The sequence below is a fragment of the Parasteatoda tepidariorum genome, chromosome 10 (genome assembly GCF_043381705.1).
Source record: "Parasteatoda tepidariorum isolate YZ-2023 chromosome 10, CAS_Ptep_4.0, whole genome shotgun sequence".
Classification (NCBI taxonomy): domain Eukaryota; kingdom Metazoa; phylum Arthropoda; class Arachnida; order Araneae; family Theridiidae; genus Parasteatoda; species Parasteatoda tepidariorum.
In genome coordinates this window covers 74095388-74114472 of record NC_092213.1, presented here as the reverse complement: position 1 = coordinate 74114472, position 19085 = coordinate 74095388, and the positions used below count along the sequence as shown (strand labels likewise).

The following is a 19085-nucleotide window of genomic DNA, read 5'->3' as shown; positions in this document are numbered from 1 at the left end:
CCCTCGTTGAAAAAAAAAAGCCACAATTAGTCAGTTTTTAAAAGTAGTTTTACCTATGACATATTCTAATATAAGGTTCCATCCTATAATAAAAGCCATCAATTCTCCAACAGTGACATAACTGTACACATATGCTGATCCAGCTCTAGGAACTCTTGCACCAAATTCTGCATAGCATAAACCTAAAAATACATCAATATTGATTATTTTCAAAATATCAGATTATTACATTAATCAATTCTACTTGACACCATAATTTACAGAAATTAACCAGTCTTTCAACTGATAATGTAAATTAACTGATAATATAAATTAAAATCAATAAACAAATCTACAAATTTCATCAGGACTATGTGCTATTTGATTGGAAAAATATATAGTGCACAGCTAGTAAGAAATACATTTAATGCTACTCATTGTTATTTACATAATTAGCTTTAAAAAATGAAGTAAGATTTTAACCTAAATTTTAAGCTGGTTGCTATTCCAAAATAAAATTTGATTACCACACACTTATATTGTCCTTCGTATACCTAGGGAAGGGATAAGATGAGAGATGTGCTGATAAACAACTTGTTTACCTTATTTCAAGTTTAAGAGCAAAGAACATGCAAGAGTAAGATTTGATAAAATCTTTAGAAATGCTGTCGTTTGCAATCACAACACCTACAAATTTAAAGATGAGAAATGGAATTTGAGTCCATTGTAAATAAACCATTAATTTTTCAAGGGCCCCCTATATGAAATAACTTTAGCTAAACGGAAGTTCAGAAGGGTATTCACATGTCTACTATAACCGAGTATTCACATGTCTATGGTTCATTATAGTAGGGTTCCATTGAAGTCAAATATTTTAGTTACTGGTCCTTTGAATCATTGATGTTATCAGAGATGCCAACTGCTCCGGACACGTCAAAATAATAAAATATAAAAAAACGGTAAATAACTGCAAACTAAATTTTGCAAATATTTGACTATTTTTTATTGCTTTTTAAAAGGCATAGCATGACATAAGTACTATAAAGTGGTGAATTATATAAGACTATGAATTATTTAGAAATAGTGGTGGATAAAAATCTACTAATTTGAATTTATTAAACCAAGAATCACAATTGATAAACTACCACTTTAAAATATTTATTTGCTGTCCGGAGCAAGTTGGCATCTCTGTATTATATACTTAATTTTTAACCCTGCATAAAACGGAATTGCTAAAAAAATTAATCAAAATGAAGATTTTCATTAAGCTAAAATTATTTTATGTTTCTGAATAGTAAAATTTCTAACCAGTAACATTTCAGTCCTCCTATACTTTAATACAACTCTAAAAAATAAGATAAATAAGTATTTATTAATAATAATAAAATTATCTTTATAAGCATGTACCGGCAAATACAGATGCTACAGCTGCAATGAAAAAAGAAATAGTGACAGCAGGGCCTGCTTTAGTACTAGCAACTTGCCCAGCCAGTACATATATTCCCAAGCCTAGGGTGCTGCCAATACCTAGAAGAGAAAAAAATGAGTTACTAAATTACTTGAAAATTATAACCATATATAAGTAAATATTACCATAATTATAAGAGATTTTGAAACTTTTCAACTGAACAATTTGTTTAAAGTATAATTTTATATCATACACAACTCTAAATAAAAAATTACATACCATTTACAATAATTTAAATGCTTCATTGAATTGAAAAACATAATGTTTCATTCAACTGTAAATGTTATTTATAATGTTACAACTTTGCTCCCAATATAATGTGAGATAAAGTCCTGTTCCCCATTTCAGGGGTTTCTAAAATGTGTACCAGGGCGTCCTAACCTAGTGTGCCAAAAAGCGAGAGTAATGATAGCACAAGGTGTTCATGACTTCATTTTAAATATTATTCCTTTAATAATAATCTATTACGCAAAAAGAAAAATCTCAAGACTGGGTAGATAGATTTTATCGATCAAATATTATACAATTATAAATTAAAGCTTTGGATATAATTTCAATTATGTATTACCTGTTTTCAAATCCTCCATCATAACTTTGATAATTTCTGTTTGAAGTCTTATAGTATATATTATATGTGTATGATAAACAATATGCTGCAGAGAAATATTACAAGACTAGGATGCCACAAGGCAATTTTCAATTTGTAAGGGCACCAAAAGCTTAGAAAAGTTTGGGAGCAACAGCTCAATTACATAACCACAATATTTTAATTCTCATTAGATCCTCCGAACAGAACTTTTCATTCAAATATATATACCTAATTTTTATCAACTATCAAAAATTATTATATTTTATTAATAACTTACGAAATATGTATTGAACATTTATTGAAACTTACAAAATTACTTCAGCTCATCAAATTATAAGAGATTTCCAAGTAATATTGCAAATTGTAAATTAACAAACCTAATTTTTATAGTGATTTAAAAATTTACCAATATAAATCTATATATTAAGAATTTATATGTATCAACAATTTTGTTTCGAATGAAATTTAAATTTGTTAATCTTTGAAACTAAAATTGCTCTTTGTTTAAAATCTACAATTTTCATAACATAGTATATTATATAATAATAATATAACAAAATTATATTTATAACTTCTGCGGAAAGTTTTCATTATTAAACTTGTAACAGGGTTTAGAATAATTTTTTTGAAAAAATACTGATTGTCCTCAAGTTATAAGACAGAAAAAAAAAACTCAGTGGCAAAAGAACATATGGAAGACCAATGCTTACTGTGCCCAGCCCAGTTAACTTCACCTAAGGCTCGAGCTGCAAGAACAGAAACTCTGATTGAGTGCTTAGTAGAACTCCAAGAACCTATAGTAGAGTTCCTAACTATGTTTGGAACTCATATTATTGACCAGTGAAGAGATGACATAATGAGTCAATTTGACCAAGCTCGTTGCCTAGCAAGATTTTAAATTGTAATACATGCATATCCTTTGATACCCCAGTTCAAATAAATCAGATAAAAATCTCAGTTTTAGAAGTAAATTCTCTAACTATCCCATGAGTAACACAAAATTTCAGACAGTTTTAAAAAAATTAACTAACAATATTATATAATTTAACACTAAAATCACATTAGCCATGTTATATCTTACTTGTGATTAAGAACCATAATAAATTGGTGCTTACTTTTTTTAAAAATAATTTTCAGTTTAGTGAATAGTGTTATTGAACTGCAAATGAGGGGGAAAAAAATTTTCAGGTAGAATTTGAAACAAAAAATTCCTAAATGAGATTATTTTAAACAAATTTAAATAACTTTACTAAATCTAAGAAAATTTCATTATATTGCAGAGGAATTTGTGAACGAAATAATACATAATATCAGAGACTTAGTATTTACTTTATAATTTTTTATCACAATATCCCATCATTAAGTCGCATTTTTAAAAAGAAATTAATACAGGGTATCTGCTACATTTTAGATTTTCAAATTCATGACTTTTCATGATTTTCCATGACTAATTCCAAGATTTTTCATGACTTAACGAAGTTGCTATTTTCTCCAACAAAAACGCAACAATAAATTAAAAAAAGCATTATATTAAAACTATTCAAAATAGGCATAACCAAAACTATTATACTCTTCACCTTCATATTTATAGATTTTAAACTTAAAAAACAGAGTAAAGAAAGTGTTGAAACAATAAAATAGCTGAAAAAAATACAAAAGCAAAAAAAAAATTTTCTCTGCAGAATTATATTCTAAAGATACTTTTCTTGTTCATCAGAGAGGAAAGAAATACTCCTGATTTTTCTGTTCATTTCAGAATATAAAAAATTTGCCAATGACTGGTTTGCTTCAACTAGAATTTTAAATTGATAAAATTTAAAAAAAAATAATAACATTCTTGTAACATAAAAATAATAACATTCATTATAATTTAACATTCTTGTAACCTATTAATGTGTTGTAACAAATAATAGTTCTTAATATCCTTAAAATCAAATATTACTCACTTATTAATAGCATCAAAAAACTAAATAATTAAAAACAGCTTACCAAGTGATGTTAAATCTAATGTTGACAAACATCTGTTAAGTTTAGTTTCTTGTAAATCCACTTCTAAAGGTTTTCTTCGGACTATTGCTCTGAAAAAAGACCTTGCGGCACACATTTTGTAGTATGTTTCAGGACCACTTATCAGCTAAAAATGTTGTTTCCTGTCAAACAATTAAGATCAGAGGAAAATTAGATTCAATAAAAATCAATGCAGAATTTAAAACATTAGGATTAGAANTGTAAATAAACCATTAATTTTTCAGGGGCCCCCTATATGAAATAACTTTAGCTAAACGGAAGTTCAGAAGGGGCCACTACTATAACCGAGTATTCACATGTCTATGGTTCATTATAGTAGGGTTCCATTGAAGTCAAATATTTTAGTTACTGGTCCTTTGAATCATTGATGTTATCAGAGATGCCAACTGCTCCGGACACGTCAAAATAATAAAATATAAAAAAACGGTAAATAACTGCAAACTAAATTTTGCAAATATTTGACTATTTTTTATTGCTTTTTAAAAGGCATAGCATTACATAAGTACTATAAAGTGGTGAATTATATAAGACTATGAATTATTTAGAAATAGTGGTGGATAAAAATCTACTAATTTGAATTTATTAAACCAAGAATCACAATTGATAAACTACCACTTTAAAATATTTATTTGCTGTCCGGAGCAAGTTGGCATCTCTGTATTATATTCTTAATTTTTAACCCTGCATAAAACGGAATTGCTAAAAAAATTAATCAAAATGAAGATTTTCATTAAGCTAAAATTATTTTATGTTTCTGAATAGTAAAATTTCTACCCAGTAACATTTCAGTCCTCCTATACTTTAATACAACTCTAAAAAATAAGATAAATAAGTATTTATTAATAATAATAAAATTATCTCTATAAGCATGTACCGGCAAATACAGATGCTACAGCTGCAATGAAAAAAGAAATAGTAACAGCAGGGCCTGCTTTAGTACTGGCTACTTGCCCAGCCAGTACATATATTCCCAAGCCAAGGGTGCTGCCAATACCTATAAAAAATTAAAAAAAAAAAAGAGTTAAATTATTTGAAAATTATTACCTCATAAAAGTAAATATTACCATAATTATAAGAAATTTTGTAACTTTTCAACTGAAAAATTTGTTCAAAGTAAAATTTTATATCATACACAACTATAAATAAATAATTACATACCATTTACAATACTAATTTAATTATTTCATTTGAACTTAAAAACATAATGTTTCATTCAACTGTCTATGTTATTTATAATACTACAACTTTGTTCCCAATATAATGTGCGATAAAGTCCTGTCTCCTACTTCAGGGGTTTCTAAAATGTGTACCAGGGCGTCCTAACCTAGTGTGCCACAAAGCGAGAGGAATGATAACACAAGGTGCTCATGACTTCACTTTAAATATTATTCCTTTAATAATAATCTATTACGCAAGAAGAAAAATCTCAAGACAGGGTAGATAGATTTTATAGTTCAAATATTATATAATTATAAATTAAAATTAAAGCTTTCGATAGACTTTCAATTTTGAGTTGCATTACCTGTTTTCAAATCCTCCATCATAACTTTGATAATTTCTGTTTGAAGTCTTATTGTATATATTATATGTGTATGATAAACATTATGCTGCAAAGAAATATTACAAGACTAGGATGCCATAAGGCAATTTTCAATTTGTAAGGGCACCAAAACTTAGAAAAGTTTGGGAGCAACGGCTCAATATCATAACCACAATATTTTAATTCTCATTAGATCTTCTTTTTTCTTCATTAGAGAACAGAATTTTTCATTCCAATATATATGCCTAATTTTTATCAATTACCAAATTATTATTATGCATTATTAATCACTTATGAAATATGTGTGGAACATTTGTTGAAACTAACAAAACAAAATTCCTTCAGCTCATCGAATTACTAAAGATTTCCAAAGAAAAATTGCAAATTGTATTGATTTAAATTATACCAAATTTTTATAGCGATTTAAAAATATTATTAAGAAAAAAATCTTTATGTATTAAAAATTTATATGCATCAACAATTTGTATATAATAAAATTTAAATTTTGCTAATTTTTGAAAATTGCTCATTGTTTCAAATCTACAATTTTCATAATGCTAAACCAAACCATTTTCTATGATTTCTATAGAAGGTTTTTATTATTAAACTTGTAATGGGATTTAGAATAATTTTTTTGAAAAATATTGATTGTCCTAATGTTTTAAGACAAAAGAAAAACTCAGTAGCACAACAGCCCATGGAGGATCAATTCCTATGATGCACATCCTAGTTTTCTTCACCTTGGGCAGGAGCAAGAACAAATGCTCTTATTGAGTACTACGCCAAACTCAAAAATCCTAGGGTAAAGTTCCTAACCATGTTTGGAACTTATATAATTGACCAAAGAAGAGATAAAATAATGAGTCAATCTGACAAGTCCGAGAATAGAACTCTGGACCAATGGAACAGGAGCACGACTCAGTCAACAGTTTCATTTTTTTAAGGAAAAGGTAAACTCAATTATTGAATAAAATGGCTCTGACGAATACTTTATTATATGCAATTATAGTGATGACATATTAATACAATACTGCCAATTGCTGAGTTAGGGGTAAATTTCCCTGAAAATTCCAGATTCTTCCAGTGGTATTTTCAAATTACCTGAAAATTTGAGGCTTATTCTGTTTGCAGAATAAACCTCCATCCTAATAATGTTTGTTTTCACTTAGAGGATAGGAGTAGAGTTGATGATTAAAATGATATCTATAAATGTTGAAGAATGAAAGCTTATTTCAACAACTAAACATTTTTATTACTAAAAAAATAAATTAATTAATTAAGCTTAATTTAATTGATGGCATAAATTTTTAAACAAAATATTTAACTCCTTTATGGATCGTTTATAATATGAACGATGTAAATGAGATTCAGAAAAAAACACAATAAACAAAAAACAGCAAAATGAAATAAATATAAATTAGGTAAATGATTATAAGGAACAGGGCTGGATTAAGTGTACGCGGGGCCCTAGGACATTAATATTTTTGGGGCCCTTTGATTAAATTTTTTTCTCGTATATTTTTTTTTATTCAAATATAAAAGTATTTATCTTTTCATTTAAAAAAGCATATTAAAAATTAAAATAAATAATAATAAACTAAATTTTACTACTTTGTTTTATTAAATTAGAACTAAAAAAATAATCATAACATTTTGAAAAAATTTGAAAAATCCTAATCCTTTTTCCTAATTTTTTAAGATTTATTTTCAAAAAATTCATTTTAAGGGGGCCCCTAATCATTGGGAGCCCCAGGCCATGGCCTAGTGGGTAATCCAGCCCTGGTAAGGAAATTAATTGGCAAAGAACTAAATCAAATTACAAAAAAAAAAAAAANAAAAAAAAAAAAAAAAAATGACATAGTAACTTAGAAAATTTGAAATGAAACCAAAGAAGGCAGTTGCAGTTAAATTCTTTTAAATGTTTAACATTTCAATTCCTCAAATTAGAAAAATAAAAACTATAAAAATAAGAAAATAAAACTTTATAAAATTAGTGAAACACTGCACTCATTTAAAAAATTGTCTTCAGTATTAAAATAAAAAACAAAAAATAAGCAATTTACATTTTTAGTTTTTAACTGCAACCTACAAGCATATTATGTACTTGAGTTTTGCTTACTTATGTGATTTTTTATAGGATTTTGATAAAATAATTTTTCATTAGGAACTTCAAACTTCATAATTTAAATATAACATTAAAATTTAATATTTAAATTATTTAGCTCAATTAAATAAGAGGGTTTTATGCAAGTTGAATTGTTTGTTTTAGAAAAGACCAAAAGAAGCAATGAATGAAACAAAATTTAATTTGACAAATTTAAAATTATAACAATAACTAAATAGCTTATGAAATGAATAAAACCTTGTTTTAAGCAGTTCAATGTTAGGAAAAAATGTATTTAGATGAATTAATTTGAACTTAACATATGCTCATGAAACTTTAAAAGGAACATTGATTAAATAAACATTACATGAACTTTAAACAACAAAATGGTATTAAAAAACAAACACTGATATTTTGCTATTATTATACTCATAAATGTTTTAAACTTTCAAATTAATTGTTTTTATAATAACACTAACTTCTTTCCTACACCTACTTTTAATATAAACCAAATATGTAATTCCCCTAAATACAATGTTTTCTATGACTGAAATGATTAGTCTAACATTATAAATATGGCATACTTGATGCTAACACTGGTTCTATAGGTCAATTAGTTAGAATTTATCAAATTTGAGTCTAAGAAAGGAAAATAACTCACAAAATAAAACTATTATAACTTACATTTTGTAAGCTTTTTTAGTTCGAAAAAATACATAATATTTTGTAAGCTGTAATTTGTAATTATTTAAATTTAAATATTTTTTTTAAAAAAATTTAGTAATTTTGAAAGAAAAGCAATTTATTCTTAAACATTGAATAAAGATTCATTTTCAAAAAAACTGAAAATTATTATAATTTTATTTATAATTATTTTTCAAGCAATAACAAGCAAATGTAAAAAGTGAAATCAGTCTTTCATTTCTTTTAGACTTCAATCAAATAAACTTAAGCTAACAAGCTTTTAAATTCTAATACATCTCTATCCTTTGATACCCGTGTTCAAGTACACCATTTAAAAAACTCAGTTTTAGAAGTTAAATTTTCTAACTATCCCATGAATAAGTCAAAAAATTTCTGACCATATTAAAAAATTATCTAACAATATTAAAAAATTATCTAACAATAATACATAATTTAACAATAAAATCACATTGGTCACTAAGCCATGATATATCTTACAAGTAAGTTTGTGATGAAGAACTTTGATAAATTACTTTTTTTTAAAACAATTATTATCAATTTAGGGAATAGTAGTATTAAACTGAAAATATGGACAAAAAAATTTGTGTAGGTGGAAATTGAAACAAAAAATTCCCAAATGAGATTACTTTAAACAAATTAATATTTTAACTTTACTAAATCTAAATAAATTTCATTATACTGTAAAGAAATAATACATAATATCAGATATTTTACTTTGAACTCTACTTGGTGAGAATATTACATCACATATTTTAAAATTAGCTAATTTCCAAGGTTTTTTTCCAGTTTTGTTTAAAATATATCATTATTTCCAGATTTCCAAGGAACCTTGTTCATTTCAATAAAATTCAAATTATATAAATTTATTACAAATTCAAAATATAATTTCTTATTATAATACCCCATCATTAAGTTGCATTTTTAAAAAGAAATTAATAACTTTAGAAGAAAAATGTAACACACATACAATATTGCAATTTTCTTTGAATTTAAATCACTGCATATATAATTTCACTAACCAGAATTTCAAAGTCACAAATAAAAAAAATATATTGTTTTAATAAAACATAATATTGACATGTATTATAATACTACAGTTCATTTTTTTTAACATTCTTGTAACCTATTAATGTGTTGTAACAAATAATAGTTCTTAATATCCTTAAAATCAAATATTACTCACTTATTAATAGCATCAAAAAACTAAATAATTAAAAACAGCTTACCAAGTGATGTTAAATCTAATGTTGACAAACATCTGTTAAGTTTAGTTTCTTGTAAATCCACTTCTAAAGGTTTTCTTCGGACTATTGCTCTGAAAAAAGACCTTGCGGCACACATTTTGTAGTATGTTTCAGGACCACTTATCAGCTAAAAATGTTGTTTCCTGTCAAACAATTAAGATCAGAGGAAAATTAGATTCAATAAAAATCAATGCAGAATTTAAAACATTAGGATTAGAATTTAATTTATTTAAAAAAAATTAAACTTTAAAATTACTTTAAACACAAAATTTTAAATCAGTAAATATTAAAAAGCAATTTTATTGCTGTACTTGAGTAACTGTATAAAAATAAATGAAATGTATTATTTAAAAATAAAAAAAATTGGATTGAAAACTGCACATTCAGAATAAAAATTTAAGAAGAAAAATAAATGTGTATAATTTTTTCACACAATTTACTAGATTTTATTTCATATAAAAACCAGTCTCTATTTAAAAAAAAAATTTGATAATACTGCAGGAATTAATGAAAATTAAACTATGAAAAGTTAACATTAATAAAATAATATAAGAATCATATTTCATAGAAATAAACCAAATATTTTTCAATTAAATAAATATTTAAAATTGCATTTAAATAAATATTTAATCTACTAAAATAAAAACTAATGGACATTTTCAAACCAAATATAAAATTAAAAAAATTATTTACTTTTACATTTAAAACATNAAATAAATAAAAACTTAGAAAATAAGCATAATATGTAATTGATTGAACAAATATTTATTACTGAAATAATTGAATAAATACTGAAAATCCTACAGTAAATAAAAAACCTCAAGCATTTTTAAAAACAAATATCAAATTTAATAATAAAAAAAAAACTTTAATACTCTTTCATGACTCATAACATGATCATATTGCTTTAAAAATCAGAACTTGAACAAAATATTAAATATACTTTTGAAGAAAAAAAAGTAAACAAATTCAACAATATGCAAACAGTAATGAAGAATATATATATATATTATGGGTTCAAAAAAATCATAAGGAAGTAGTGAAATGATCAGATATTTTTTTCAATAAATACATTTAACAGAAGTTTTTTTTTTTTATCTCTTGGAATTCAAAGATTTCATGTTTATTTATTTTTTTACTAATTTTACAAGAATACCTTAATATTACATTTTATTAACAATCAATCTTAAAGAAATTTTATTACATTTATCTGATTGACTTCCACTAATAACTCTTCCACGACTTGCACTAATAAAAATTAAACATGAATAACGCTACATATATAAAAAGCAATATTTATTTTAACTACCTTCAAATTCTAGCAATTGAATCGGAGCTTGCAAACTAAATTAAAAAATCGTGTTTATAGATTCAATTTAAGTTTTTAAATTATCTTTTTAAGAGATAGCTCAAAGAGACATGGGTGATTACGTGATTGCATCATCAATTCCAGTCAATGTTTTAACCAAAAAAAACTTATTTTTTCCACAAAAACACATAAAATTCATATTTTTCTTATAATCTAAGCAACAATAAACCATTTCGAGCATTGACTTACCTTTATGATCACTTTAAAAAGATAAAAAAACAGACGATAAAATATTTCTCTTAGACAATATTGAAAACACCTACACCTTTATATGACACTTTATAGACGAAGCACGCGGTATTTCCACAAACGATAAAATCGTGAAATACAGTAGAATCCGTAAATGTAGGAGATAACTTATGTAGAAAAGAGAATTTATACTTTTTCGAAGTCACTAACACGCTGACACAGTGTTCTACTACAAAATGATGCGAGAAACTATCACTGAATATCAGGATCAAGTTTTTCTTCTTTTTCTTCAGCTCGAATCCGCGATCAGTCAGTGCTGCCAAACCAAACGCGGCGTGTTTGCGCATGCGCTTTTAGCCTCAAAGCGGCCGGCGAAATGTTCAGTTATGCAGCTGTTTTTACTGTCTAACAAGCTTAGCGTTTCGGCGGAGAAAACACGTACTGTAATTATTGGTTGTATACGTTTTGGAATTTCGTGATTATTTTTATATTGTGAAACCAGAAACGCGATTAATTTTTATTTTGTTGTATTCCGTATTATGGAAGAAAAGTTCTAGTTTCGAATTAGTATTTTATTTTTTGAATTAAAATTTTCTTTTTTAATAATAGAGACCTCAGTATTTTTACTCTTATTAAATATTCTCTTTTTTTGTGCTTGATTTTTAACTGATCTTTCAATAAATTTTGTATTTAAAATTAGAAAAAAAAAATATAATTAATGTTTATTAACTTCTAGAATTTATCTTATCTTCTAATTTAATCTATCTAAGACTATTATTTAACTTCCAGATAGCAAATCTGGTCTGATCTTTTTATTCAATTTTAAAAAAGTTTTCTAATTCAATTTTATCAAAATTTTTTATTTCTATTTTAAATGCGAGATAATTGCATCTGAGCTTTCTAAATACCTAATCAGCCCTTAAGGTATAATTTGGAGCATATTATTTATTTATAAGTTCAAATACGTATCTAAACTTTTCTCTTCTCAAGCTCTAAGTAGCACATACGGCCAAGTTTTTTACTTCAAAAGATTAGAAACCAGTTTTTTACCTATTTTCTTTTATCAGAAAACGGAGGGTTGACAAAGGATTTTATTTTGAAGCATATAATTTTACAAATTTTAATACCTGCTTATTACTCAGAGAATAAAAGTTCTCCGATCCAACAACATATCACTATTTTATATTTTATAATCGTCGTTGAACAGCCGACTCAATTTTTGGGTTTACGACTACTAATGTTCAACTCCGTAGCCTTGTAATTTTGAACCCAATCCAGAAGACAAGGGAACTCCTGGATCAAGTATAGGGATAAATTTCGCCTTCGTGGAGGACTTTTTGATGGCACTAACTCGCATTTGCGTTATATGGAGAGGAAGACCACAAGAACCTCCCACCGTTAGTCTGACGGCAAAGGGACTCAAACCCATTATCCGTCTAGTACTGAGGATATTTTACGTCAACACTGTCGGTGCAAGCCGGATGCGGAATTCTTATCGACCAGCCACAGCTAGGATTCGAACCTGGTTCACCTCATTGAAAGACGAACTCTCTATCCCCTGAGCCATCACGGCCATCGTTAGTAACATTTTCGAAATGCTAAAACGGGCATTCTTTAAAAAAAAAACATTCACATACACTATGTAAGACTATCAAGTAAGTAATACGATGTTTCTAAGTATTGATCTGTCTTCTGGTTACTTCTAAATTACCAAATAGGAAACAATACTAAGTTACAGATAGTGAACTTGAAATATCAGCTTTAGAAAACTGTGACTTCTATGCACTTAATCTTTTAAGTGATGACGACTCAAAATTTTAGCTTAAAATTTAGTAACGCTTCTCTAAAATTTCACTTGTCACATTCTTGTTTCACACCAACTTATTTATTCCTAGCTATTTCAAACTGTATTATTATGCAATCATTTTAATGGTTTTAGTTTAAAAATGAAAAAGCATTCATCATTTTCGGGAAAAAAATACTTTTAACACACGTTATTTTTACGCTCTATGTATTATTTTTTGTTTATTTTATTTTGCTCCAGCAGGTTTCATGCGGTATTTAACAATACATATAAAAATCGAATAATGATGTAGCAGAATCCAATGAAATCATTGACAGTACGAAGTCTTAACGCTTCAAATGCATCAACCAGCCAATCAGAAATGGGAACGTTATTAAACCAGAGATTATTGTTACTTTAATGAAGTTTTTCTAATACGAGCTTTAAAATTCTATAAAGCCAAGTTGTCGGCGCATTTTTATTATCTGGAAAATTGTATGGTAGAATCATAATTCCTATTTATATACTCCTATATAATTTCTATATATTTTGGCTGTCATCAGGATAAAATTCATAAAGGTATCGTTTTTCTGTAAAATATATTCGTAACCCTAATTTAAAAATTTTTACACGTAGTATTTGATTTTTCCTATTATATTCTGCCATTATTGCGTTTTTGATTTTGATTATTTTTTTCTGAGTTAAAAACTAAAATAGTTGTTTCTGTATTATAGTATTATTCTAAGATGTTACCTTAATGTGCTAAATTGTAAGATAAACTTATTTAAATCGATGGTTAAATTTATTAAACGTTTTGGAATTATTTTTTGGTTTAAATTACAATAATATTTTTTCGACATTAGTTTGTCGCAAAACGGTTTTGTTAGCAACATTTTTAGTCATTTTTGTGTTTATTTCAGAAAAAAAGAATTAAAAATAACGGCAACTAGCCTAGTAAAATAAATAAATGCAACAAAAAAAACAAAACGCTTTTCAGAATTATTTATGTTTAACGAACAGTTTTTCCTTTACATTTTTTTTAACTGTCTCAATTTTTGAGTCTTTTTCCCTCTTTTTTAGAAATTTCCTATCCCAAGAAGTACTTTGACCGACTTGAGGGGAGCAAGACGTAACTATCTAAAGAATGAGACATTTTTTTAGCATCTCTTGCCAAGAATAGGTCCTTGAAAACGGTCTACTTAAAGAAAAAGAATTCACGTTTTGCCGGTCGTTCGGCTGCATAATTGGCGACGTTTCCCAGGTGCAATATACGTGTCAAAACGCCAAATAAAAGTAAAACACGAGCTAGGAAGAAGAAAGAGAAAAAGAAAATTAAAAAACAGTAATTAATGTTTCCTTCTATAAATTAACTCATCTTGATTTCTACATGGTATGGTAATATTATAATTTACACTTCAACGCATGGGAAGGATAATAAAAATGAATAAAATATATTGTTGCACGAATTCAAGGTTGTATATTAAATATGTTTCATTGCTTGTTTACTGTTCTTTATTTATTGTTATAACTTATTACAATTTGAAAACAGCAGTTAACATTTTATTATACCTTTTATTACTACAAATGGTGTTCGATTTTGTTTCTAATTCTTTAACACTAAAAAGACTGAAACCTATATTGCCCAAAAGCAGTCAAAATGATTGTGAAAGAATAACTTTTATGTAAAGAAACTTATTTAAAATTAATTTTTAATATTTTTATTTTATTTACAGTAATATAACAAGTTATTAGTAAATATTAACAGTAAAAAAAATTTNGAAAATCTTTTAAATCGCTTATGAGCAAGAAAATCATTGTTTTTCTAATTGAAATTAAAAAGCAGTCAAAATGACTTTCTTGTGCAATCTAATGTTAAACAGATAATGTAGTTAAACTTTGAATTTTGATTCTAATTTAAATTAGTTCGTTGATAAAATGAGACACTCTGGTAAAACTTATTTTTTTAAACATTAAAAGAGAATTTTTTTTTAACTATACGTATTATTTAATTTAATTTTCTTAATGAAAATAAAATGTTTCATCAAAAACGTGAAGCCCAAAAAAAAAACAGCAAAAAAAAATTCGCAGTGCTGCATTAAAAATTCTGTAATTGGCATGAAGTAAGCAAAACTCATACATTTCCGTACGCTTTGTCAGTAAATATTAACCCCTTAAATATTTCAATATGAAATTGTATTGGGTAAGAATAAATATTTTCTGCAATCGGAAATAACTGAAGCGAGAAGGATTGTGTGTGTAAAAAGGGATAATTTTTAAATAGCTTTTCATAATTTCATTGCTTCATTTAAATTTTTTATGGCTTTGTTTAAATTACATTTTTCGACTTCCAAATTGCATAATACTTAAGTGAGTTTCTTTTGTAAAGCCGCAGAATTCAGATGTGATGAAAATTAAATATTACTACTTATGCGTAATTATTGTTATTACTTACATTAATAGTTTGTTGCCCGATTACATTACAATTGCATACTTTTCAATCTACTTAAACATCTAATTTAAATGGGGAAACTTAACTTTCATCCTGCTTAAGTAATATTGTCAAATTATTATAATTAATAATAAATTATATTAAAAAAAAAGGTTAGAAAGTTGAAAAATTTTTACTAGTTGCGAATATGCGTAATCAATTGAAGGTCAAAGGGGAAAAACTATCTATAAAAGTTGATTTTGAGAAAAACGAACTTGCGCGCGAACAACTTTTTTTTTTTTTTTCACAGTACGGCACGGGTTTTTTTCACACACAACTCTCAGAGGGTATTGTTTTCCCACGTTTTCAATTTGTCACAAACTTAGTAATCCTGATCAATGGTGATCATCGTAGATATTGTGGAAATTGATAAAAAACCGTTTGTCCCCTTATTTTCAATTAACAGCTAATCTTTTTATCAAATTACCATTTTAAATCAGAATCAAATATTAAAGGATTAATTTTGCTACAACTATAAAAATTCTTCGGAAAATGGCGTGAGAGTTGGTAGCGAATAATCTGCAACAGAAAGAAAATTGGAATTTAAATTTTATGATTGTCCTGTTACATTAAGCGTGAACCTGAAAAAAGTACCATCCCTCCTTATTATTAAATAAATAAACCCAAGAAATTACGGTACTTACGTATTATCGCAACCAGGCCCAAATTCGCATAAATCGCCAAATTTGGCGACCCTACTTACGGCAACCCTACGTGTTACACGTGGTTTTTCGTAAAGAAACAAAATAATAATAAATAATTTTGTTTTAATAATAATTTCATAATTTTAATAATAATTAATTAATAATAATTTTGCTTTAAATAATTTTAAAACAAAATAATATAAAAAACTGTATTAAAAATTATCTGTAATTAATAAATGTACATTTTCTTTCTATTCATACTTTCTTACTCAAACTTACAAATCGCGCCAACCTGGTTGCGATAATACGTAAGTACCATTTATTTTNTTGTCCCCTTATTTTCAATTAACAGCTAATCTTTTTATCAAATTACCATTTTAAACCAGAAGTAAATATTTAAGGATTAGTTTTGCTACAACTATAAAAAAATTTCCGAACATAGCGTGAGAGTTGGCAGCAAATAATGTACAACAAAAAGAAAATTGGAATTCAAATTTTATGATTGTCCTGTTACATTAAACGTTAACCAGAGAAAAGTACCCCATCCCCCCCTTATTATTAAATGAATAAACCCAAGAAATTGCGGTACTAACGTATTATCGCAACCAGGCCAAAATTCGCATAAATCGCCAAATTTGGCGATCCTACTTACGGCAACCTTACGTGTTATACGTGGTTTTTCCTAAAGAAACAAAATAATAATAAATAATTTTGTTTTAATAATAATTTGATAATAATAATAATTAATTAATAATAATTTTATTTTAATAATTATAATTTGTTTTAATAATAATAATTTCGTTTTAAATAATTTTAAAACAAAATAATATAAAAAACTGTATTAAAAATTATCTGTAATTAATAAATGCACATTTTCTTTCTATTCATACTTTCTTACTCAAACTTACAAATCGCGCCAAACCTGGTTGCGATAATACGTAAGTACCTATATTACTTGTTTAAAAAATTAATTCGCTTCAAAATTATATAAATCGGAAATAACAGTCGACTTTGTTTCAGGCACTCAAAAACAAGCGCCTATTATCAAGACTTGTCAGACGCAAATGTGAAGAAACGAAGATGATTTGAAATATAAAACGAAAAGTTTCCGACGAAAAAGGAAAAAAATAAAGGTGGGAACAGAACTAGAAAAACTTCAGCAGCTAAGAGGAAAAAAGATGAAAAATAGAACAAGAAAAAGAATGTTATTATATATATTTTTGAAGAGAATAAAGTTTATAAATCAAGTAATACTCTCTTCTTATATTTGTTTACGTAACTGAATAAAATAACTTAAAACAGAAACTAATTAAAAAAATTTATAGATTGTTTTTCAGTTATTTAATATATTCAGTAATACCGCTACTGACGCAAATGAATGTAATTTGTATTGATTATTAAAAAGAAGAAAAAAAATTGTAATTCATGCAGTACTAATTTAAGTCAAACTTAGCAGGTCAAGACATTTACATTTCATATTAAATGCAACAAGCGTATATAAATAAATTATCTTGAGTGGCCTTGGCAATGGAATTCAATATTGAAAATCACGTTTGGCGCCATTTAAACGTTAGTTTTAATTTGTTGTGCGACCAGGTGTATGTAACTTTATGGTAAAGAAAGAAAATGGATGATGGAGAATTTTTTTTAACGATGTTAAAGGAATTCTGATTCTTTGCACAGTGTAAATGAATATATTCAGCTGCATTTTAATGTAGGTATGAGATTGTGCAATAAAAATAAAATGATAGGCAGCATTGGCGTAACCAGGAAATTTCTGTAGGCTGGGTCGTAATTTTACAGTCAGTACCAAATAACTAACCAATTTAATAAAAACATCAAATTTTTTTAAATGAGTTTTCAAAAGTTTTTCACGAGTTTCTTTTTCATTGTATTTTATAGTTAATTCAATTTATTTTTTATCTAGTCTTCATATTATTTTTTCAATATTTTATTACGATTATCATAAAAGCTATTTAAAATATAGAGTAAATCTATTAGTTCCATTTTTTATGCTAGCACAATTTATGAGGATGCAAAAGTAATTCGAGAAGTAAATGCAAAAGTAATTTTAAATTTTATGTTGAAGAAATTTAATTGCAAAATAAAATAAAAAAATAATAATTATTGTTCGCAAAACAAAAATACTTTTTAAGGTGAAAAAAAATTTATAGATTTGAATCAGCTAAAAAATTACAAGGCTTGAAAATTAGCTAATTGCAAAATGACTATTTCTACTATATAAAACAAAAAACTACAACAATTTTTAAAAAAAATTCTTTTTCAAAATTCTAAATAGTTAACGTCAGACGCATTTGTAATGAGCGTGACCAGTGAGAAAAACTAATAAATCTATTGTTATTTCTACTATTATCTACTGTTATTTGGAGCAAATAACTAAAAATACTGATTTATTACGGATTTACAATTAAATTATCAATTAAATTATCAATCAAATTAAAATATTAATTAAATTAAAATGTTTATTAAATAACGCTATAAAAAGTTGATTGCTATCGTAGCAGTTTTCAAAGATTAGGTGGAAATTTATCTTGAGTATAAGTTGGAGTCGATGTCTCAGGAAAGTATGGAGTCGGAGCTGAATTCGAACCTTTCAACTACCGACTCCACAGTTCTGATCAATTCTATGAATTATGCACAAATTTGAGTAACTAAACCGACAAAAATAATAAAGCTAAAATGTTTTTTTCTTTTTTTAATTTACTGTCCGTCCCGATGGCTTTACATTATTAAATTGAACAAAACATTATTTTTAACTGTTCATCTCATTAGAATAATGATTTAGTACATTCAAAAATATAGGCATGGTGCTGTTGTTCGAGGCCAACTCTTGGTAGACAAAATTTTCCACTATCAAGCAATGCTCTCATGTACTTAAAAACATAGCAGGAAAAAAAAGTCAGTGCCCATAGCAGTACCTATACTATTTGGTAA

At 26.4% G+C, this 19085-nt stretch overlaps 1 protein-coding gene across 2 annotated transcripts in view; it reads right to left on the bottom strand.

Annotated features, from left to right (window-relative positions):
* The window catches only part of LOC107446654 (cationic amino acid transporter 3), a 36858-nt gene extending 25505 nt beyond the window's left edge, over positions 1-11353 (bottom strand). The window contains exons 1-4 of one of the 2 annotated variants that reach the window (XM_043053363.2): positions 11216-11353; positions 9640-9800; positions 4939-5058; positions 54-182 (exon numbers count right to left, since the gene is read on the bottom strand). In XM_043053363.2, the coding sequence (XP_042909297.1) occupies positions 54-182; positions 4939-5058; positions 9640-9754 (364 nt within the window). In that variant the 5' untranslated portion in view covers positions 9755-9800; positions 11216-11353. Of the gene's footprint in view, positions 1-53; positions 183-1386; positions 1507-4025; positions 4188-4938; positions 5059-9639; positions 9801-11215 lie in introns of those variants that run through there. The other variant, XM_043053362.2, reaches the window with a different exon arrangement.
* Between the last annotated feature and the right edge of the window lie 7732 nt (positions 11354-19085).